The 23,502-nt window shown below is 38.6% G+C and overlaps 7 protein-coding genes across 7 annotated transcripts; 6 read left to right on the top strand and 1 right to left on the bottom strand.

The window, feature by feature from the left end:
• The first annotated feature begins 238 nt into the window (after positions 1-238).
• On the top strand, positions 239-1,485 carry BDF20DRAFT_678224 (uncharacterized protein). Its single transcript, XM_053076014.1, has 5 exons — positions 239-648; positions 747-797; positions 873-1,010; positions 1,108-1,291; positions 1,367-1,485. The coding sequence occupies exons 1-5, from the start codon at positions 542-544 to the stop codon at positions 1,472-1,474; spliced, it is 588 nt and encodes a 195-aa protein (XP_052933179.1). The 5' UTR covers positions 239-541; the 3' UTR covers positions 1,475-1,485.
• Positions 1,486-1,780: 295 nt separating this feature from the next.
• BDF20DRAFT_884393 (uncharacterized protein) lies at positions 1,781-3,000 on the top strand. Its single transcript, XM_053081855.1, has 2 exons — positions 1,781-2,493; positions 2,598-3,000. The coding sequence occupies exons 1-2, from the start codon at positions 1,840-1,842 to the stop codon at positions 2,607-2,609; spliced, it is 666 nt and encodes a 221-aa protein (XP_052933178.1). The 5' UTR covers positions 1,781-1,839; the 3' UTR covers positions 2,610-3,000.
• A 212-nt stretch (positions 3,001-3,212) lies between these two features.
• Positions 3,213-3,957, top strand: BDF20DRAFT_678174 (uncharacterized protein). The gene is made up of 2 exons (XM_053076013.1): positions 3,213-3,795; positions 3,867-3,957. Exons 1-2 carry the CDS (start codon positions 3,412-3,414, stop codon positions 3,870-3,872), a joined length of 390 nt encoding a protein of 129 aa, XP_052933177.1. The 5' UTR covers positions 3,213-3,411; the 3' UTR covers positions 3,873-3,957.
• An 84-nt stretch (positions 3,958-4,041) lies between these two features.
• BDF20DRAFT_915239 (uncharacterized protein) lies at positions 4,042-8,955 on the top strand (the record flags this gene model as incomplete). The annotated part of the gene is made up of 7 exons (XM_053084287.1): positions 4,042-4,136; positions 4,235-5,549; positions 5,627-6,314; positions 6,427-7,077; positions 7,271-7,456; positions 7,548-7,975; positions 8,053-8,955. The coding sequence occupies 7 exons, from the start codon at positions 4,042-4,044 to the stop codon at positions 8,953-8,955; spliced, it is 4,266 nt and encodes a 1,421-aa protein (XP_052933176.1).
• Positions 8,956-10,458: 1,503 nt separating this feature from the next.
• Positions 10,459-11,058, top strand: BDF20DRAFT_824583 (yippee zinc-binding/DNA-binding /Mis18, centromere assembly-domain-containing protein; the record flags this gene model as incomplete). Its single annotated transcript, XM_053077907.1, has 4 exons — positions 10,459-10,560; positions 10,629-10,672; positions 10,767-10,875; positions 10,948-11,058. The coding sequence occupies 4 exons, from the start codon at positions 10,459-10,461 to the stop codon at positions 11,056-11,058; spliced, it is 366 nt and encodes a 121-aa protein (XP_052933175.1).
• A 640-nt stretch (positions 11,059-11,698) lies between these two features.
• Positions 11,699-13,051, top strand: BDF20DRAFT_824775 (GTP-binding protein YchF; the record flags this gene model as incomplete). Its single annotated transcript, XM_053077922.1, has 3 exons — positions 11,699-11,864; positions 11,950-12,038; positions 12,104-13,051. The coding sequence occupies 3 exons, from the start codon at positions 11,699-11,701 to the stop codon at positions 13,049-13,051; spliced, it is 1,203 nt and encodes a 400-aa protein (XP_052933174.1).
• Positions 13,052-13,308: 257 nt separating this feature from the next.
• Positions 13,309-14,574, bottom strand: BDF20DRAFT_825271 (glucosamine-6-phosphate isomerase; the record flags this gene model as incomplete). Its single annotated transcript, XM_053077965.1, has 5 exons — positions 13,309-13,452; positions 13,554-13,679; positions 13,754-13,805; positions 13,928-14,450; positions 14,526-14,574. The coding sequence occupies 5 exons, from the start codon at positions 14,572-14,574 to the stop codon at positions 13,309-13,311; spliced, it is 894 nt and encodes a 297-aa protein (XP_052933173.1).
• Positions 14,575-23,502: the final 8,928 nt, after the last annotated feature.

Below are 23,502 nucleotides of genomic sequence, written 5' to 3'. Positions count from 1 at the left end.
TAGACGACGCTTCGAACCGTACAAGTTTCTGTTAGATGTGACATTATATTTAAGGGGTTACGCGCAATAAAAGATTAAAACGGTCGACTGAGCGCACCTGAATCATTAATAATGAGAGGGCACAAAATTTAGATGATGAAGATGAGAAGGCTAAAATATACGTAGGCGTAAGGTAATTATGAGCAAAAGGCAGCTTCAATTATACGCGCAAAATAGCCTTTGGAAAGAAACTGTATTTTTATTGCTTTTTCCCCGGATCTTACCAAAAAGTGTGGCTTCTTTAAACGATGATATAATGTGAATGATGCTAACTTTTCAAATGCAGCTTAACACTTGGTTCAATGCATTTCCCAGCGTAACGTCATTGGTCGGAACGGAGGATATGCATGAGAAAAACTTCCCTTTTCCTTTTACAATTAAAAAAAAAAGCGGCGAGCCTAATTTATTTCTATCCTATTGTTCTTTTTTTTCCCCCTCCATATTTTCTTTTTTTCTTATTATTACATAAGGATACATCTATATACACTCTTCCTACCTCATCATGGCTTCTGTCACTGCAGTAAAAAATCAATACGTTGAAGAAAATAGCAGTGATGCAATGCAGCAGCCCACATTGGATGACGTTATGACATATCAATGCAATATTTGGTAGAGCCGTAAAGAAATTTGTATTTGTGCTATGGGCTTTTTCCCTTTGAAGGAGACTGAGTGAGAGCTAATCAGTCCTTACCCTTCTATTATACTAGTTTTGATGTGGCATCGAATCCTGTGTTAACACTATGCGGACATCTCTACTGGTAATAGATAAAATAGGGAAAAAAGGAGCAAAGGAACGAGGTTGTAAACAAAACGGATCTTTTCGTCATCATTAGTTGGAGTTGTATAGCAGTATGGATAAAAACGTTGAAATTACAAGATGTAAAGGCTACATGCCCTGTCTGTAGAAAGGAATGCGATGAAAATAGGAACATTATACCCATTTACGGTAGAGGCGATGAAGATACAAGCAGGTAAGCTGCTCTAAGCATACGTTAGAAAAGAGCTATGTTGCGTTGTATGTACGTCAGATAAAACTGACTGCAGAAGCACTCTCTATTTACGTTGAAGTGAGCTGTTGAACGAAACATCCATACCCAGCAGGCCCAAAGCGCAACGACCGGAAGTAAATACTTATTCAATGCATGGATATAGCAGACATAGCTATCATGGTTCATCACGACAGTCAGGTATAGGGTTTAGGATTAGAATGGAGGCGAGCGGAAACCGAGTCTTTCCTTCTTTCACACGAATTGTAAGTCGTTGCAAAGCAATAACTATGCCTTTTCATTGAAAATATTAAGCGCTTTTTGTTATATGGCTCCTATAGGATGACGATTTATCGACAGTACTAATCGATCCTGGGCAATTAGGCTTCTTGTGCCGATTGGGTTTGATGATAGCTTGCTTACGTGTGGTGATTTCTTTACTCAGTTGAAACCATTTCAGAGTATCGACGTTAGTAGCAACTGACCTTTTGTGGAGACTTCCATATTGTAAATATTAATTCAATATATATACATATATCTTGTATATTTGATTCCCAACACGCAAAATATGCATTTTCAATGAAACATTTGCCATCCTTTTTTTTTTTGATGTTACAATTCTATTGAATGAAATTTCCTTTTCAGAAGCCCGTCTCTGTTTTCTCGTAATTAGAATCATGAATGTCGCCATAGAAAACCATGGCGTAATTTGACTTTATTAAAAAATGGAACCATCCCATGCCCTTTTTTTTTTTTTTTTCTTTTTTGGTTCTTGATTATTACCGTCCTTCCTTGTACTGTCAAATATTCAATCATGAGTTATGAATCCAGTGCGAAACATCCGACAGAAGTAACATCGCTAGGTGTGAAATTTACCAGCGATAAAGTGTTACCGTCCTTCACAGTATTCACCAAGGCTACGCATGAACTTCCTCCTTCAACACTTATAACGCCTCTTCCTATTTTACCTAAACCACAACAGATAACTCAACCACCAGAGCGAAATAACTCTGGAAGAGACTCTTCCGTATCAGATCAGCATCTTTGTTTATCACCCTATTCCTATCATACCTCTCACACTAGTCATGCACTTGACAGATCAGTAAGACGAGCATCTGATCCCACTGCTTCGGCAAGCGACAGCAGCAACCGCACTCCAACAGTAAAACGACCTGCACCGATGATGACGTCTGAGGAAATATTAGCAGAAAAAAGACGAAGAAATGCCGGTGCTAGTGCTCGATTTCGCGACAGACGTAAGCAAAAAGAAAAGGATTTAGCGAAAAGATGCCAGATACTTGAGCAACGCACCCAAGAGTTGGAAGCAGCTTTACGCCACTATAACCCAAATCATGCATTGTTATTGGTCAGCATAGCGCCACAACAATTACCAGCATTGCCTGAAACAACACATACAATGAAAGCAAGCCGCTTTGATAATGGCGGCGATAGTGTGAATAATGGCGAGCTACGGTCGGGACATCCAATGACCGACAATTCAGAAAAGCATAACGTTACAATGATTAGCCATCATCGTACAGTTATTTCTGCAAACAATTCCAGTAGGGATACCTCAGTTGTTGATTTACTGACACGCGTCCATCGATTGGAAAAGATGGTTTTCCAGCTGAAAGAAGAGAGAAACAGCGACACGCCACTTGTTCCAACAAAAGAAGAAGATGCTTCTAAGGCGTAATTTCACTGGCGCCTACCATTGTTAACTACCTTTTTTTTAGGTAAAGGGCCCAACAATAATAACATATCTTATCTTTATAGCGCAAGTCTGCTGTTAACGCTAACCACTAATAAACAGAGAGATATGTTGAGTTCTTTTATAATACAAGATATGTGACAAGTTTAGCTGTACGCTGGAAGTGGTGCTGGGAGGTGCTGGCGGGTGAGGATTGAAAGGCAATGAGAAAGTCCAGATTTGGAAAGAATTGTTCTCTTTTTTTTTTTCTGCTTTCCTTTCTTTCATTACATCCATTATTCAAACATAACATGATAGAAATTTTTTGGCCAAATAAAAATTAAAAAGAAAACAAAAAGAAAAATGCGCTGAACACGCGCTTTCTTTGCCCCCCAATGAGGGTTGAATAAGCAATGGTTTATGTAAACTATGCAAAATCTTTTTGCTCATCATGAATGGCAGCCTGGACAATGACAATAATCTGCTAATGAACTTACCCCGTTATTTAAACATGTTGGACAGCAAGCTCACAGATAACCACAAGTACTTTACTTACGGTCAGTCAAACATAGATGTAATGGGGGGAGAGGATCAAGAGATGGGCATCGGCCAGGAGAGGTTGTATCATCGTCTTTGCGTGTTTCTTTCGAACTTTAAAAAAGTGCACTAGAGTAAAAAGAGATAAGTGAGGATGTTATGCTATTATTAGTCTTCACCCCTTCTTTGTTCAGTTTGGTTACCCCATTAAAGGTCTTCCACCGGTTCAGGCTACATATCTTCTTTGGACTGTGTATCCCAGGCAAAATAATTTTTTTGACGCCCCTGCTTACAAAAGAGTCAAAAATTATAAGGTTTCTTTTTAACAATTTAAAATGTATTTTTAGGAACTCTGCTTTATTCTTCCTTTCTTTCTTTCTTCTTTCGTTTTTTTGCTTTGTTTTTTTATATTCATTGTACAGAAAATACGCACACAGCACGAATTTCAAGCTTCTTTTTCTATTACACCAACTAGCCATCACAGACGGAAAAAATCAAAAGGAAACCGATCATCTTACGCTCTTTTTTTCTTTTCAAATCAAAGTATATAAATAAGCTTGCGTCTCCCTCGCCACCCTCTTTCTTTATCTTTTCTCTCTTTTTCTTCGGATCAGGTATAATCGAGAGACACGGAAAAGAGAACTGAAAAGCATCTCGTTCAAAAGAGATATACCAGTCAACATATATCCAACATAGATAAACCCTAAATTATACCAACAAACACAAATATACCAGAAAAAACACTATTTCTACTTTCAATACCATTTTTGACTTTTTTTATACATTATCATGAGCACTTCAGGTACAGGATCGCCCTCTACCCTCGCTGCTGCTGCTGCTGCTGCTGCTAGCACATCACTACACCAGCAGAACAACGTTTCAAAGTAAGCAATCTTTTTCTTTTTCTTTCTTTTTTTTTTTTTCTTTGCTCTATGTCACTTTTTATTTTCATGCATTACTCAAACATTGACATAAATTACAGTTTGGCCGAAAATCTTTTGTGGAAAAATAACAAAAAAGCGTCATTTCAGGGTCGAGACAAGGATGTGAATAAAAAGGAAACGGCTGCGGAAGATGAAGCAGAAGTAGAAGAAGAACAGCATGACAGATTTCCAGGTATTATTCATACTGAAAACCAACATACCAACCATTTTATACCTTCCGCATCGTCGTCAACAGCAGCTGCAGCTCGTCGTCCACGCGCTGAAACCATGCCATCTCAACCTATCCAACTACCTTACCCTCTTCATGAACTGAATCACCATATGTTGATGGAGCCACCAGCAGCCACTTTCAGACCAGCACCATTGTTTGGGAATCATCATCCTCAGCAGCAGCAACAGCAGCAGCAGCAGCAAGAAGAATTTGAACCAATGATGCCATCATCCAATCAACAATATTGGATACCTGATAATCTACTTCAGAGCCCTACCAATAGCATCTCACCTACCACAAGCCAGCTATTGCGTGCAGATGATGGTAATACCATTGCAAGCACCTTTGCTTCGTTAGGTTTAGAGGACAGTCACCAGTCGCGTTATCCTCCCTTGTTGCCTCAATATATACAACCCGATTATGGTCGTCATCGTTCTCCATATCAGACACATCCTAGTCTTCACACAAGCCACTCTCATTCTTCCTTGCAAGCACTGTCCGAGCAACAGCAACAACAACAATTACTGCACCCCCCTTTGTCTACAACAAATGCTGTTGCTACAACAGCTGATTGGCAACCACAGCAACATCTACCTTATAAAACCCATTTTAATAACAATAAGAATAAGGGTTTATTCAAACCAACAGATTTACGCTCTTCTATCGCTAATTTTAGACTCAATGGTTATCAACCACCGCAGACGCAACATCTGAATAGCAATCGACCTCGCGCTCTGAGTGCTGTAGATCAACAAATGCAGCAGCAGCAGCAGCAGCAACAACAACAACAGCAACAGCAACAGCAGCAGCAACAGGATGATAATGTGCATCATTTTATACTTAACAATCGTTCTATTTGGTATCAAGAAATGAATCGACAGTCGCTACCGACTTCTACGCCTACTTATCATGCTCATTACTCTTCTCATCCTTCTCAGCAGCAACAACATCCGCATCAGCATCGGCCCTTTTTACGTAATTCAAACAGTAGCGCTGACATTTTAGAAATGATGGCAAGGCAAAGAAAAGGGGCTGGAACGGCTGCTACAAACTCTCCCACGGGCGGAAATTCTGCGGTAGCTGCCAATTTTAATGAAGAGGACAGTGGTATGTTAACAAGTCCTAATGTCAGTTGGAACAATGTAAGTCTATTTCTTTCAGGTTTCCTTATTGCACGTAACAAGGGTTGACTCTTTTTATTTTTTCCATCTCTTTCAAGGATCTTACTCCTACAACCGCAGCTTATGGTAGCAGTGCTGGCGGTGGTAGTGGTGGAAGTTTATCTTCATCATTCGAACAACATTCTAATTGTAGCAGTAATATGCTCTTTTATGACACGGTGATTCATCATCATTCACCACAACAGCAGCAGCAGCAAGATTCAGCAGTAGGAGAATTACCATTAGCAAACATCATGACAGCAGGCAACAATAATACGAATCAAATGCCTACGCGGTCTTTATGGCTTGGTCAACTCAATATGGACCCTGCGATGGGCACGCATCAACTTTCAAACGAACTGCACAAGGTTTTCTCCAAGTTTGGAACGATTGAAAGCATTCGAATCTTGGCTGATCGTGAATGTGCCTTTATCAATTTTTCAACGGTGGATGAAGCTGTGAAAGCCAAAGACATGTTGATGAATAACATGAACAGTAGAGTATTTGTCAACAGTTTGCATCCTATCAAAGTTGGCTTTGGGAAACCTACGCCCACCACGACAACTACAACCACTGCGACGACGACTGCGGCTTCGATGACGACGACTGCTGGAGGATTATCTGGAGAGAACGTGATGGCTAACACGATTCGCAACAATAATAACAGCAATAACGCTCTTTCCGGGAGAGGGTCACCTTTAACAGGCACCTCCACTGTCACCAATGAGGGTCCCACAAGAGCTTTATGTGCGTGCAAAAAAAAAAAAAAAAAAAAAAAAAAAATTTGTTCAAACACAACATTGGGGGAAGGGAAACTGATGCTGACTTGGTTTTTTTTTTTTTTTTTGTGCTTGCATAGGGATTGGTAATATTCCTACGAATACTACACATGGTGCTTTATTAACCGTCTTTTCAGACTATGGTCCGATTGAATCTGTTCGTATTTTGGCTCATAAGAACTGTGCGTTTATCAATTATTATCACGAAGAGGATGCTATCAAAGCAAAGAAATCGCTTCAGAATAAAGAAATCTTAGGACCAGGTACAGGCACAGTGAAAATGGGGTATGCAAAGGTGCAACAGTTATCCACCATGACCCCGACCACCACCACCACCACAAGCAACAAAACAGTGCTACCACAACAGAGTCATTATAATGGTAATGCCGGTCTTGCGGATGTATCCGACGTTAGTGCTACGGTTGCTCCTAGTGCTACCACAGCAGCAGCAACAACAACAACAACAACAATAGATTCTGTGACACGAACACAAAAACAACCCATTCATGGCAAGGTGACAAAAGCCTACAAGCCTGCCACGACAGGTACGACAGATACCGCATTGTTCTCTCAACAGCAACAAGAACAGATGAAGAAGTTCATGTTGGAATTATTGCAAAAGAACGGTGCTAGTCAACAACAACAAAATAGTTTAATTGCTGCCATTGTAACGGAGCGTAAATTGATCATGCAAGAATTCGGTGAAGATTCGGATGATCCGAACTTTGAAGGTTAGAAAGTTAATTAAATATCTCATATTTACTTTGTGAAAAATGCCCATCACCACTCTACCCAACACCCCCCCCCTCCTCTCCTCCCCACACACACCCCCCCCTCTTTTTTTTTCTGTTTGTATACTGAAACAATTCAATCTCTTTCTTCTTTCCCCCCTCTCCCCTGGCCTCCTTGAACTATTTTTTGTAGTGCTTCGATTACCACAGACCTACCATTCAAGCATACCTGCAGCACCAGAATTAGGTCAGACCAGAAAAGTAGATATTGCAAGACTGAGAGATATAAGAAAGAGACTAGATACAGGAAATATCACAGTGAATGAATTAGAAGTGATAGCAGTAGAATGCTTAGATGAATTAGTAGAATTATGTAGTGGTAAAGTCTGATGCTTCTGCTCCATCATGATGAAATTGTGTACTAAATTTTCTTTTTTGGGAAAAAAAAACACACACGCACAACCCCATAGATTATATTGGTAATACAGTGATTCAACGTTTATTTGAAAGATGTTCGGATAGAACAAGAACCCTTATGTTGGAAACCGTAGCACCCTATCTAGCTTCCATCGGTGTACACAAAAATGGCACTTGGGCAGCACAAAAAATCATCGACACAACCTTGAAATTACCCAATGCTCAACATATTACAACACTTATATGTCAATTCATTAAGCCTTATGTGCCCGCCCTTCTGTTGGATCAGTTTGGAAATTACGTAGTGCAATGTTGTTTGAATTTAGGCCCGGAACGCAATCAGTTTATTTTTGATGCGATCGTCGATTCATGTTGGGAGATTGCGCAAGGACGATTTGGCGCACGAGCAGTGAGAGCCACCCTGGAAAGTCCTCATGTGACAAAAAGACAACAGGCAAGTACAAACAATAAACAAAAAGCTGTGGCTATTTTTTTATTTTTATTTTTTTTTTTTTTTTTCCCTTCTTTAAGCTAACCGAGATTTTTTTACACTCTTAGAAATATGTTGCTGCTTCCCTTGTACAGCATGCTTTGCTTCTAGCCACCAATGCCAATGGAGCACTTTTATTGATATGGCTATTGGATACCTCCGGCATTCAAGGTCGATATTGCGTACTTGCTCCTCGACTCATACCTCATTTAGCACAATTATGCACCCATAAACTAGCTTCTCTCACTGTTTTAAAGCTCATCAATCAACGACAGGAACCAGAAGCAAGGAACCTCATTCTAAACACGTTATTTTTCCCTACAACAACAACATCTTCTACCAACAGCATTAGCAGCACTACCACAACCACCACTACCTCTACCACTACTACCGAGCCATCCACGGGCATACCAGCTTTGATCAACGAAATACTTCAAGATCAAGTCCATGGTGTTAGCTTTGTCACAAAAATTCTTTCTAGTTCCTATATCGATTTACGTGAACGACAACGCATCGCTGAGCGAGTGAAGCAATACCTTTCCAAGCTAAAGTTAACCCATGCTCAAGGATATAAAAGGTTGATGGAAGAGATTAATATGGTCATGCTGGATTCTGTTCCTGGTGCAAGTTTAGGTCATGCTCTACCTACCCAATTTTCTATCAGTCCCAGCATTGCGGCCGCCTTACAAGCAACGACGACAACGACGACAACGACAACAACCACTTCCGATGATCAGCAACAAGAGCAACAACAGCAATCACAATCTCGTCATGCGACTACTGATAGTAGTAATACGACAGCAGCCATCATGGCTAACTTTTATGCTGCTGCGGCCGCGGCGGCTGTTGTTGCATCCACCAGTAACAGTAGTAGTGCTGGATCACCCGCTCCGAACGAACAGCAGCAGCAGCAGCAAGAAAATCAAGATACACCATTATCAGATACCATAGAAAAAAAAAGTATGAAATAGCCCCTCCCCCTCCACACCTTTCCATAAAAGAAAAAGATATCATTCTATGATACCCCATGACACTCACTTTTTACAATATAAATATTAATTTTTTCGTCCCTTTACTTGAATTGAACCAAAAAAAAAAAAAAAAAAAAAAAAAAAAAAAAGACGAAAAAAAGGACAAAGCGTTTTCTTTGCATGCTAAACCCGAAAAGTTGCCCTCAACTACCACACACACTCATTATAATCTTAGTACGTAAAACACATAGCTTATTTCCTCCTTGTATATTTCTTCTACACTCCCTTTTATTATCACTTGGCCTTATAGTCCAGCCTTCCTAAGGGCCAGATTTTTCTTACTCTTCCACTATGCGTACCTTTTTTTCATCAACTCTTCAATTTTTACTCATTATACTTATTTGTTGACGGCATAGAAATTATGTCATTTCCTCTACATATGTATTTTACTCTCATGTGTATACCTTTTTTTTTTTTTCTAAATAAAATAGCATTCATCTTTTTTGGTTCCCACTCAATCTTTCCGTTCCTGAAAATTTAAAAAATAAAACATTAAATCTCAGACTTCAATTGCCCATGCAGATCAAATTCACTCATCATTTCTATTGGCTAAAACTGCTACTATTTTAATGCAACTCTGACCGCCTTTTCAATAAAATGATGCATACTACTTGGGGTAGAGGGGGAGTGGCTATTTCGATCTTCTTGCAAGTCGTAGGGACTAGTCAGCATCTAGCTAAACTATTGTATTTCGATAGAGAAGTGTACATAGTAGAGACTTTCCTTCTTCCAAGCTATTATGACCGTCATGGAAAGAAGCTATTGTAAGGCTATCATGAATCACAAGGTTTCAGCTAGCTGGAACCATTCTCTTCTGAAATTGAATTCTTTGCTCTTATCCTCTTTCAGTTGCTTCATTCTATGCTGAACTACTTACTATTGCTGCCGAACGTTATCATTTGCTCATTTCATTGCTGTTAACGGCGAAAGAAAGGGAACTATGTAGTTCTGAATCCGTTGTTTAATTGAAAGCCAAAAATGGGCAAGCGTCCTATCATCTGATAGTATCTGTTGGGTGCTTTAAAAACTGGAAAAGTTGAATGATATGTGACGATTCTGTTCATTTTTCTTTCCTCCCTCCTTATCTCGTTGTACATAACTGAACCAATTTCTTTTTTTTTTTTATATATATCTTTCTCTTTTTTTTTTTTTTGCTTTCTTTTCATTCTCTTACTACCATTCACGGACTTTTTACTTTTTCCCGATTAACTATCAGGTCTCCACTTGCAGCATCAAATCTGTGACAGACAGCGCACGATAGAAAGACAATAGTGATATATTCAGTCCATAAGCATCCAAACAAGGAACACCCATTTGAAAAGGAAGAAGAGACAGAGAAAAAAAAAATAAAAAAAAAAGACAAAAAAAAAAAAAAAAGAAAAGACGTCTATCTTTAGATTGTGAGAGCAACCTCAGTAGTAGTATTATTCTAATAACCAACGGATGGGTCTTAAATACCGGGTTTACTTGGAGGGAAACTGCACTGTTTATGGATGCATAAAATGTGGAACTCACTTGGCAATGTCTGAAGCCATTATGTCCAAAGTAAGCTCATCTATTCATTAAGCTGATATATTGACATTGATCCTCATCCTAGTATCTTTATTCTATAGCAATTCCAAGGCCAACATGGTCAGGCATACTTGTTTGATGAAGTGTACAGTAAATCATTCACATTTTAGCATATGACCTTTTTCTTTCTTTTTGTTTACCCTGGATTTTGTACGCTCAACATCACATTCTTGATATAGTGTCAATATCAGTTTTGGAAAGGCCGAAGACAGAGAAATGTCAACTGGTTTACATAGAGTGAGAGACATCCACTGTATTCAATGTGCATCCTTGCTTGGTTGGACTTACGTATGAACTTTTTCTATCAAGTCTTAACAATTGAGTCGATACTAAACATATTCTAACCATTTGCATTTGTAGGTCAAGGCTTACGATAATGACAATCGGTATAAAGAAGGAAAGTTCATACTTGAAAGAAAGCTTTTAAGAGATTTGGCAATGGCCAAGGTACATCCTAAAAGCCGCAAGTAACTTTTGACTTGAATACCCGCTCGTATACTTTATCTATGTAAATGCCTTCAGCCTGCTCTACACACACAAGCACACCACCCCCTTTTTACTCACTCACTTGCGCTTCGACGTTTATGAACCTATTTATTATTCAAGCTTCATGCAACAAACACGATATATCTCCCCATGACACCCATCATCTTTCCGGCTTGTCTATCCTGCTTTTTTTTTTTGTGTTTTTGTTTTCTCAAGTCAAATTAATAAGCTGAATCCTAGTATTAACATAAGACGATTTTAACTTTTTTACATTGTCTTCATGCGGTTGTCACTGAAAAGGCTATTTAACCCATTTCCCAAAATTTTCGACGGTGCCTCGAAAATATTGATTGCCTTTTAAGGAAAAGGAGTCAGTGACTTGTTTAAAATTTTTTAATGTTAGGCCTCAAATGAGTCTAAATTCTGTCAGTGGCAAGTTTGTATATCTTTCAACGTTAACCACTCCCTTCTTGCACAGTAAGTGTCAATACAACTCGATACTTTTTTCTTTTTTGCTTGCACAACAAATAAAGTAGCAGAAAAAGAAAAAAGAAACGGCATGGATAAGCAATAAATACTAAATGTATTCAACTTGATATAACAACCCATAAGAGGACTTATAAAGATGCCTCCAAAGAAAGCTGTCAAGGAAGAAAAGGCCTTACTCGGTCGTCCTTCTAACAACTTGAAGATTGGTGTTGTCGGTCTTCCCAACGTTGGTAAATCAACCTTCTTCAACGCTCTTACCAACGCCTCTGCTGCCGCCGAAAACTATCCTTTCTGTACCATTGGTATGTTAATTATAGTGTAGACCCCCTCCATTCATCGTGAAAGTCACGTCTTTGTTAACCATTGGTCTTGACATTCGCCTTTTAGATCCTGAGGAATCCCGTGTTGCCGTTCCTGATGAACGTTTCGATTGGTTATGTCAACACTATAAGCCTGCTAAGGAAATTCCTGCTTTCGTAAGTTTTCCCCAATACATGAGATATGAAAAGTGTTGCAAAATACTCACCTTCGTATCCTATAGTTGACAGTGATCGATATTGCCGGTCTTGTGAAGGGTGCCGCTTCTGGTGCTGGTTTGGGTAATGCTTTCTTGTCTCACATCAAGGCTGTCGATGCTATTTTCCACGTCGTTCGTGCTTTCGACGAAGCAGATGTCATTCACGTCGAAGGTGAATTAGACCCTCTTCGTGATATGGAAATTATCCGTGAAGAATTACGTTTGAAAGATGAAGAATTCTTGACGAAGCAAGCTACAGAACTCCATAATTCCGTTCGCCGTATCGGTAACGGTGGTAATGCTCAAGACAGAGCCAAGAAGGAAGAGGCAGCTATCGTGCAAAAGGTCTTGGAATGGGTTCAATCCGGCAAAGACGTGCGCCATGGTGAATGGTCCAACAAAGAAATTGAAGTCATCAACGGTCTTCATTTGATCACTGCCAAGCCTGTGATCTACCTTGCTAATTTGAGTGAAAAGGACTTTATCCGCAAGAAGAACAAGTGGCTCCCCAAGATCAAGGGTTGGATCGATGAAAATTCTGCTGGTGATCCTATGATCCCTTACTCTGGTGCTTACGAATACCGTCTCTCTTTAGCCGAAACACCTGAAGAAAAGGAGAATATTCAAAAGGAAAACAATGCTTTCTCAGTTTTGCCCAAGATCATTGTGATGGGTTATGCCGCCTTACAATTGATTTATTATTTCACAGGTGGCCCTGATGAAGTGAGAGCTTGGACCATTCGTAAGAACACAAAGGCACCTCAAGCAGCTGGTGTTATTCACACTGATTTCGAACGTGGTTTTATTATGGCTGAAGTGATGAAATACAATGACTTGAAAGAATTGGGTTCAGAAGCGGCAGTAAAGGCTGCCGGTAAATATATGCAAAAGGGTAGAGAGTATATTGTAGAGGATGGTGATATCATTTACTTCAAGTTCAACGTTACTGCTCCAGCTGGCAAGAAGAAATAAGTTTGACGATCTATAGTACATTTACCAGCCACATCGATATGCGGAATAAAATGCTATATTGTATTGGTTTTTTAATTTTATTTCATTTTTTTGCTCGGTTTTGTTTCTATGGGTAGATTGGGTGTAGAGAAGTTGTAGGCATATGTATAGTTCAATATTGCAAATTACAGTCTTTCCGGATGTATTACGCTTATTTCTCAAAAAAACATCTTGTTTCCCTTTCCTCTATGAAGATCGTTTCTATTTGAGTAATGGGTTCACTCCATTGGAGTGGAAGGTCTACTATTGTCTGCAACTGCAATTTGGCGTTTCAACTGCTTCACACCGCCTTGGAGCGACAAATTTTCTTCTCCAATCAAAGAATGATGCACATGCTCGATCGATTTAAAGTATTTGACAGTCTATGGCGATATAAAAGTGAGCAATGTTGATAATTTAATATCTACTCTTAATAAGGCATTGTAATGCATATAGCTCAATTTCACAGAAGGCTATGTCTTACCTTGACGTGAAGCTCCAACGTGGCGTCCTCGTCACAGACAATCAAACCTTTCGGATGCATCTGAATTGCAGATACAGTCCACATGTGGTTAACACCTTCTTCGATGCATTTAGCCAATGCAATCGCCTACGAATTTTACTCGCGTAAACGTTTCTTTGTTCTTATCAGCATTCCAAGCCAGGAAACTAAAAAACCCTTACCTTGTGCGCGCCAGTAATAAGCACAACGACTTCTCGAGCATCCATCACAGTACTTGACAAGACAAAACCCCATAATATATCAGAAAAAAGGATAAATCAAGTAGACTTTTCTCTGGCTTACGAAAGAAAATGTAAAAAATTAAAAAAAAAAAAAAAAAAAGTTTCAATACTTACGCAACTCCAACTGTTAAAGCAAGCTTTGGTACTTGGGCAATATCTCCATCAAAAAATCGTGCATTAGCAATGATGGTTTCGTAAGCCAAAGTTTTGACACGTGTACGTGATGTTAAGGAAGAGCCTGGCTCATTAAAGGCAATATGGCCATCAGGACCAATACCGCCTAAGAATAGCTCAATTCCACCCACTTTGGTGATTTCGGCCTCATACTTTTTACACTCTTCATCCAAATCGGGAGCATTACCGTCTAAAATATGAACGTTTTCCGGTGGAATATCCACGTGCATGAACAAATTCTTCCACATGAAGGAGTGATACGATTCAGGGTGGTCACGGGGTAGACCAACATATTCATCCATATTGAATGTTACAACATGTTTGAAACTGATTTCACCCGCCTTGTATAGCTCGACAAGACGTTTATAGACTCCAGTAGGTGAAGAACCTGTGGGTAAACCAAGGACAAAAGGCCTTTCTTTATTAGGCTCGAATTGACGAATACGCTCTTTAACATAATTGGCTATGAACATTGGTGGGAAGACGTCAATTATCATCGCTTGGCGAAAATGGATCACTACAAATTCATGAAGTTTACCAACAAATTCAGATACCTCGTCGTAATCATCACGAATAATCAATCTCATTCTTATTTATTTGACTATGATGGAGACGTTGAATAATTCTCTATTGTAGAATAGTATGTATGGCAATTAAAAGAAGAAGAAAGGAAAAAAGGAACAGAAATTTTAACGAATAATTATGAAAGGGAGTTTTTTTTTTTTTTTTCTGAAAGATGTCAGAAAGGTTAAGACTATCGGCCAATCATGCTTAGGGCAAAGCAAAGAATACATGTATATTATGTATGATAATATGCTTAGGCACTTATTGTGAGGCCTGATTTTCTTCATTTACTTTTCTTTTCTCATCATTATTTTATGATGCTTGTTTTGTACACGTTTCCCTCACAAAAAAATGCAAGTCAGATGTTCATCAACTATGTTCCGTCGAAGAACCGAAAACAATTCATACATATTTTGGTTTAGAATGTAACAGAGTGCACGCAGCTTGAATTTATTATACCTTTAAAAGGTTTATTTCTTTTATCTTTCAAAGGAATCGATTAAGGAACGTATAGAACAATACAACCGTCACAATACTATGTACATGCTTCTTTGTTGTTGCTACTTAATCCAAACTTAACAGCTCCGTTCAGTACCAAATTTTCATCAAAGCGTTAATATAAGTGATCGTTGAAACAACTTTTAGGCACATAATGCACATCACATTCGAATTATTCAAGCTCCTTGTCCCGTTCAAAACTGCTAAGCTCAAAGAAAATTACATGATTGGCATTGTATAAGTTAGCTCAAAACGAAGAATAACAATACATCAGAAAGTTAAATACAAGCAGCTACATATTTTTATTATGTGAATGCTTACTATCAACAGCGGCTCAAATGATCTACTTTGCAAAAGAGAGAATAATGAAACAATTCATTAACTATGTTTTAACGTACTACAAGGATATTGATCAGTTGTTTGTGTCAGGTACTGAAACGGAAAGTTTACCTCATACTGTATATTTCATTCCATCGGAAGAAGAGCAGTGTCCTTTTTAGATATTCTTAAGTATTTTGATAGACCAAGATAGAACGAGACCGAAAAAGTCAGGAAGATGTAGTTACAACCAATGAGTGTTAATGGATCTAATGAAAAATTAATGAAGGCGTGCTCTTACACTGTTATGGATCTGATACCAGTTTGACTTGTGAACAATTGCTTAATCGACAATTCAAGTCTAAGTTGATAGCTGTTCAAGTTGTGTTTAAATTAATTAATTCTCACTCGTGTTTCGATACCGTAGACAGTGATCGGAACATGACACCTTTATTGCGATTTTGACTGACAAGCAATTCACGCATCAGTTACAACTACATAATATGACTTGTTACCATCTGCAGACATGATAACTGGTACAGTTGGAAACCAAACATTTTTTTTTTTTTTGCTTTTTTTTTGGGTAGCCAGTATTTGTTCTTTGATCTCAGGTAGTGTATATGCATTGAATCTTTCGATGTTCTTTCGTAGTTCATCAGTATCCATTGAGTTTTCGGAAAACTCTATATTCATGGTGGAAGTGTAATCTTTTAGGTCATTAGCTTCTCTATTGAACATCACCTTGAATGGCTTTAGATGGTGTAGTCTAGCAATATGTTGATTAATCGCATATGTGGCACCGTCCAAATAAAGATCCCAAGATTCGGTATAGCCATTGAGCATTTTTAAGATAATTCCTTTTGCGGTTTTGACATGTGTTTCCAAATTACCCGCCGGATGGTACGGTAAAGAAATAGCACTGTCCATACCCATATGTTCTTTGAATGTTTTGATTAATTCATTATAGAATTCGGTACCTCTATCATGTTGTATGCATTTAGGATAGCCGAATAAGGAGAACACGCTAATCAATTCCTTAGCGACGTTTAAAGCTGATTTTGTCTGTAGTGCTCTGAGAATTACAAATCTGCTATATATATCTACAATAACTAGTACATAGTTATTTCCTCTAGGAGAAGTGACATCAAACGTTCCTAGGTCAATTGCCACTTTATCCCAGATGCCATTGGGACAATCACTCTTTGGCAAGTGGTAGATATGCTTTGCTAAGTTGAAGCGACTACACGATTGGCAGTTCTTTATAAATTTTGTAACATCTTGTCGTAGGTTCGTCCAGTTCATACCATGTTCTTCTTTAATTGCCCTTTCTGTACTGTTAATACCATAATGACCTAATAGATGGCATTTTCGTATTATATCTTGCTTTTCTTCCTCAGAATTAGGAGTATTGAAATATGTATGTTTATGTTGCGTTATTTGATCTTCTCGATCACTGTTATCAGTGTCGGAATTGGAATAATTGTTAGGTACAGCAGCGGCAAACATAGGATCGGACTGTGGCGTATTATTGGCAGGGGAGAGCTCTTTCACTTTGCCTTTTCCTTTATTCTTTTTCTTTTCCTTCGTGGTCTTGTTCACGGAATTAGCTTCAACTGCTTTATGCCGAGCTTCACCCTTGGCCAGCCTTTCGTCTACATCTGGGTAGAGAAGGCGAGATAGAATATCGGCCAGTACATTCTTTACTCCAGCACAGTACGTAATGTCGAAGTTCATTTCGTAGATGGTTTCATACCAGTTCTCTATCATTCTGTTGATTCGTTCTTTGGAGTGCATGGTCAGCAACCCCTTGTTATCCACAAATAAATGGAATTTACGACCTCGTAACCACTGACGCCATTTCGTAAAGCAATATACTACTGCTAAAAGTTCGCGTCGACTTGAGCCATACTTCTGTTCTGCGGGAGATAATGTACGCGCATTGAAACTAATATAACGGTATTTGTCATGGATAACTTGGTACAAACAACCGCCTATACCGTAAGCGCTACTATCTGTTACAAGACACAGAGCATATTTTAAGTTGGGAGTTTGAATGATAGGAGCATTCACTAGTGCATTCTGTAACTTTCTCAATAGTTGGGAATGTTCATCTGTCCACACTTCCTGAATATTTGGATGATTTTTGATTTTGTTCAATGGAGCGGTTAATCTAGGAAGATTAGGAATATGGTCATGGAAATAATTGATTACACCCAAACGATGACTCAATTCTTTTGAATTTTTTACAGTGTCTGGCCATTGTAGAATATTAGCAACTTTACGCTGATCCAAGATTAACCCTTGCTCAGATAAACAGTACCCAAGAATGTAAATAGAACTTTGAGCTACATGCAGTTTATCAGGATTGATGCGTAAATTATGTGCGGTTAATCTTTCCAGTACAGTTTGAACACATTTGACATGCAAGTTATAGTCATTTGCAGTACAAACAGTGATATCATCGATGAAACTAACAACGTAGTTCAAGTCGGCAAATAATGATGTTAAACATCTTTGTACAACTGAGGAAATGGGAGTTAAACCAAATGGGCAATGTTTGAATATCCATTGACGGCCATTCAGATCAGTAAAAGCAGTTGCTTTTCTATCACATTTTCTGATGCGGAATGAATGAAAACATTGAGACAGATCAATCGTAGTGAATAGGGAATAGTGGTTCATTTTCCTATGTAGGTTGCTGATAACAGGTAAAGGGAATCTGTCTATTTTGGATAAATCGAGATTTCGATTCACTAGACGGCAGTCGATGACGACTCTTATGTCACCTGTATACTCTCCTGTTACGATATTCTTCTTCCTAACTGCGAGTAATGGCGAGTTGAAGGGATTATTCGGTGGAGATGGTGCAATAATGTCATTATCCTTCCACTTCTGAATCTGTTTTTCAACAGCTTCTCGGTAACATTCATCGATAGGATATTGTCTCCTATAGGCGGAGTGAATATCATCTTTCATGGGTAATTTGATTTCACTACCCTTGATGGTACAGTATGCATGGGGAGGTACTTTAGTATTAGCCTCTATATATGGTTGCAGTTGATTCATTATATATTGTTTCTGCTCTGGAGTACCACGGAAATCATTATTGGGTTCATTCGGAGTAGGGTCAATCAAAGGAATTTTATCGCCAACCTTATGTTCCCAATCCATAGCGATGTTGGATATTTGAATATTCAAAGTGAAAATCAAATCCATACCGATACAAACATGCACATTATTGAATAAATGGAAAACTTCAAATTTGGAATAATATACTTTGCAGTTATAAACTATCTCAAGTTCATCACAAGTGATTCCTATTCTGTCAATTGTATCATCATTAATCAATTTAATGGAACCTTTATTGTTATCAATATTTAAATGTAGGAATGTGGCTAATGATGGCGATATCGCCGAGAAGGAACATCCAGTGTCCAACAAAGCCCAGGTCCTAACATTTTCAATAATGACAGGTAGGTAGATAAACATGTCAGTAAATGACGAATCAGGTAATTGCTTGAAGTATGCAGTATCATACTTACAGTCAGCTTTCTCTTTTGCAGGTTTTGGAAGTGACCCACCAGTAGTAACATTGGTGGTGATATATCCAGTTACTTTAAAAGACTTATAAAAATAAAATAAAATAAGACAGTAAAATGACCAGACACAACAAAGATACTCTTTATTCAAGTTTGTTGAGAATGATACTTTTATATGAGAAACGGGGTTATTAACGGGTATTCAACTATTAATACAACTGAACTAAAACTATCATGAGAATGATAAGATCTTAGCCGCAAGCGGGTGTCAAAGTAGATGTGTATCAGATTGTCAAGCAGGTACTGAAGTCGTTCTGTAGTTTAAGACGTATAGTTGTATCTTGGATACAACAGGTGGCTCCAGCCGCAGCAAAAGGCATATCTTCATCCGAGGATGACGAAGATGAGGAAGGTACATCGTCAGAGGAACGGTTTGAATCATCAATATCCATTTTCTCTGATTTCCTTCTATGCTGTTTCGAGGTTGGTAGTCTGTTCTTGTAGGAACTTCTCCTACTACTGTTTTTGTAACCTTTAGCTTTTTTACAGACATGGTCTTTGCTCCACCCAGGTTCACCGCATCTAAAACATTTTCTGCTGCTCAAGTTGGCTTGCTTCTTCTGACGTCGTAAAGTGATTCTACACGCGTCTGTCGAGTGACCGTACTTGTGGTGGTTGTCACAATATGCCCTGTTGTGAGGTCTATTACTATGAAAATTATGATAATTCTTCGTAACTCTGTGGTTGTCTTTGCGTGTACGATGGAAGGTCTTATGTGGATGGCGAAGTATTTTGTCTTTTGCCAATTTTGCTTGTAAGACCTTATCTTGTCGAAGGATTTTATATGAGCTGTGCAGTTGTTTTTCAATGAACTGCATTGTTACTTCACCACCATTTTCTAGTTTCATATCAATGGCTTTCTGCACATCCCTGTAAATGTCAGCAGGCATTGCTTGGATCAATAAATCCTGCAGGAATTCTTCATCTGAAACCCTTGCACGATTTTTGGGATCTTGTCAAATATATGGCCACCGCCTGAAAATGCGTTTTCTCGAGGAGTTGAAACCTTCCTAAAAAGGAAGGTGTCGGAGTTTGGAGTTCAAAATGTTTGTGTAACCATGAATTTTTAGCAACTAGAATACTGTAGGACTGGATCGTTGAAGGTCTGGTGTTGGTTAAGAATTTTTTCGTGGAGTTACAGCGGTAAATGTGTGTAGCCATCGATGGAAGGCACAAATATGTACCGTTGGCTTTTTTAACGTTTTTTCGGAGACAGATTGGCTTAAAATTCTGCGAATTTATCGGTTTATATAGTTGACAAGTTATGACTCATAATGAGTTAATCGAATTTTATTGGTTTAGGTAGTTGACAAGTTATGACTCATAATGAGTTAATCGAATTTTATTGGTTTAGGTAGTTGACAAGTTATGACTCATAATGAGTTAATCGAATTTTATTGGTTTAGGTAGTTGACAAGTTATGACTCATAATGAGTTAATCGAATTTTATTGGTTTAGGTAGTTGACAAGTTATGACTCATAATGAGTTAATCGAATTTTATTGGTTTAGGCAAGTTATGACTCATTATGACTTGGAAGCTGCTGGAAAAAAGTATAAAAGGAGGGCTTTTTTCGGGATATTCTCAAAATTATCTCTACTTTATCATCTTTTCTTAGTCATGTCTTATTTACCACGTTGGCGAATCCCTAACTACTCTGCAAGCGGCCGTCCTTCCACTCAAACTAGTAATGTTAATGCTCAGGGCGTTGGTGCTGGATCTTTTCAGGGTAGCTCTACTGAATCTCTTCGGTCAAATGCTTCAGTGATAAACTTGTTATCTTCCGATGACTCTTCATTTGGTAATTCGCAGGCAGATGTGTCTATGATGTCAGCGCGGCGTTCTTCAATTGGGCCATTTAGTTCAAACATTGCAATGGACGAGACATTCTTCTTCGAATCGGACAGGCGTTCCCATATTGATAGTATCCCACCATCAGCATCATCATCATCGTCATCATCATCATTCTTACCTCAACAAGATCGACCTCGTACAGCTAGTGGAGTTGAATTGCCTGTTCCAATACCTTTGACTGACTTACCAACGATCGAACTATGGTCCAGAAGGGTCAATAAAAAGATGATATCAATTTTTGAGCTGTCAGAGTTGGTTGGAACCGTAGACAAGGCCGTTAGGTAGGTTTAAGAGAATTGACGCCGTAATTATAGTCTTTATTTACTGAAAATTGCGGTTTCTTTACTGTATTTTAGGTTTTTACTCGAACAGCGAATCTTGTATGATTATGATCCAATCACCAGAAACAGAGCAAATATTGTTTGCGTGAATGGTTATCCAATGACGTTCACTTATAACCAAGGCCGTGGTTACGTATGGCGTTGCCACAAGTATGACTGTTGCAACAAAAGTCGGTGTTCTGCTCTTGTCCATTCTTTTTTTGCTGAACGCAAGTTACCTCTTCATCATCAACTAATAATTCTTTATCTTTGGTTAAACGGTGCACCGCGCAAGACTATTTGTGATATAACAGATACCAGCAGGCCAACTGTTAAAGGTATACTAGATGGTTTCTGTCAGGTTATGCAACACGATTTTCTAAATAGTCAGCATGAAGAACTGGATGAGAATGAAGAAGATGACAGCATCATCGACATGGAAACTATTGCGCCCGAAGAACGTCATACGTATAACAATGAGAATAAGATTGGTAACGTATTTCAGAGTTTAGTTACATAAAAGTTGTTGCTACGTTGGTGGACGCGTTATCTCACCTAAATTTTTATGTTCTCGGTATACTGTATGACAGGTGGCTATACTCCTGATGGCGAGTCCATTATTGTTGAAATAGACGAGAGTAAGTTTGGCAAGAGGAAGTACAATAATGGCCATCGTGTGGAAGGCGTCTGGGTTATCGGTGGTGTAGAACGTACAAATAAACGGAAGCTATTTTTGGTTACAGTGCCCAATCGTAATAGTGAGACTATCGCTAGGTTTATTCGACGTTATGTGAATCGTGGGTCCACCATTTATACCGACTTTTGGCGTGGCTATCTATGCATTTCTGATTTGGGTCGTAATTTCACGCATCAACGCGTTAACCATGAAGAGGGTTATGTATCAATGGATGGCACCTGTACGAATACCATCGAGGGTAATTTCGAATTAGCAATAGATTTGTAACAGTATAGTAGCATAGTAATTTATATTACCTTCTTGATAGGCACCTGGAATGGAATCAAGATCCGTTGTTTTCCTCGTCAGCGTACAAAGCGGAATATGCCCTGGGTATTGCTTCAATTCATCTGGCGTAGAAAATATCATGGTGATTTGTTTAGTGGACTGTTGAAGACCTTGCGTGATGTTGAGTATGATCGTCGTACTGTTCAGGGTGCATTCATTACCCAAGTTGTTTTCGAAGGAGAGGATAATCTTCGTGGTCCTTCTTCCACTGACTCGGATACAAGTGATAGCAGCAGTAGTGATAGCAGTAGCAGCGAAAGCGAAAGTGATTTTGAAGAAGACCTTAATTATGATAATGGAAGCAGAATCAACATAGAAGGAGATAATAGAGTAGCACCACGAAGTCAACCATTTCAATTTCTCCGTAGAAGCCGTCGTATAGCTAATCGTTCTTCCTCATCATAACTTGTTATTAATAAAGCTCCTTTTTCTGAATCGTCGTCTCACTTTTTACTAGACTGTTTAGGAAATTAAACATTTTATTCACATCTCTAAAGTATTACGTGTTTTGAAGAACATCGTGCGATTCTATACCTCTATTTCTATGCTTTTTCAATATAAAAATAATTATCTTTTGACAAACCCTTCATTTTCGAACAAAGAGAGTTCATTTTCAAACGTTCTTTAATTTGTTAAGGCATATCTCCATGTATATGCATCGCACAGCCTCCATATAGGGCGCATTCTATTTGCAAAGTACTCAAGATACTAAAACCCCAACGTTACACAAACATTTTGAACTCCAAACTCCGACACCTTCCTTTTTAGGAAGGTTTCAACTCCTCGAGAAAACGCATTTTCAGGCGGTGGCCATATACTTTACTTTAGCCGATTTTTGTACTGGTTAAACCGATCGAGGAATGCAGACATATTTTCATGCTTTTTGAAATATATGTTTAAGAGATGCTGTCTCGCCTGCTTCCGTTGTTCCTCAGCTGTGAGGCCATAACGGTCATTCATCGCTTGGCGGAATTGTGACTGTTGTATTTGCTTATTTAAAAAATTGATAACAGTTGTAAGTCGATGACTATGAACTTAGGTGTCTTTATTATTCTTCAGATGAAGTAGAAGGATTATTTACTTTGTGAGGTTTAATGGGAATTATATTATTTGAGGACGCGTATGCTAGTCACTAATTTCAGGTTCAGATGCTTATTGGGTGATTATTATACTTAGGCCTATATCTTGTTCTATGTTGTACATAACCTATATTAGATGCAATATAGATAGACCGTGGTAGAATGTATTCTCTACCTGGTTGTACGTACTCGAGTATTGTAGTTATTATCTCACCAAACACGTCAGTGACCATGTCTCGATGGGTACTGTTTTAGTAAGT

The sequence above is a fragment of the Mycotypha africana genome (assembly GCF_025528875.1).
Source record: "Mycotypha africana strain NRRL 2978 chromosome Unknown BDF20scaffold_9, whole genome shotgun sequence".
In the NCBI taxonomy this organism is placed as follows: Eukaryota; Fungi; Mucoromycota; class Mucoromycetes; order Mucorales; family Mycotyphaceae; genus Mycotypha; species Mycotypha africana.
Note: the sequence above shows the minus strand (reverse complement) of the source record. Positions and strands in the feature narration are given on the sequence as shown.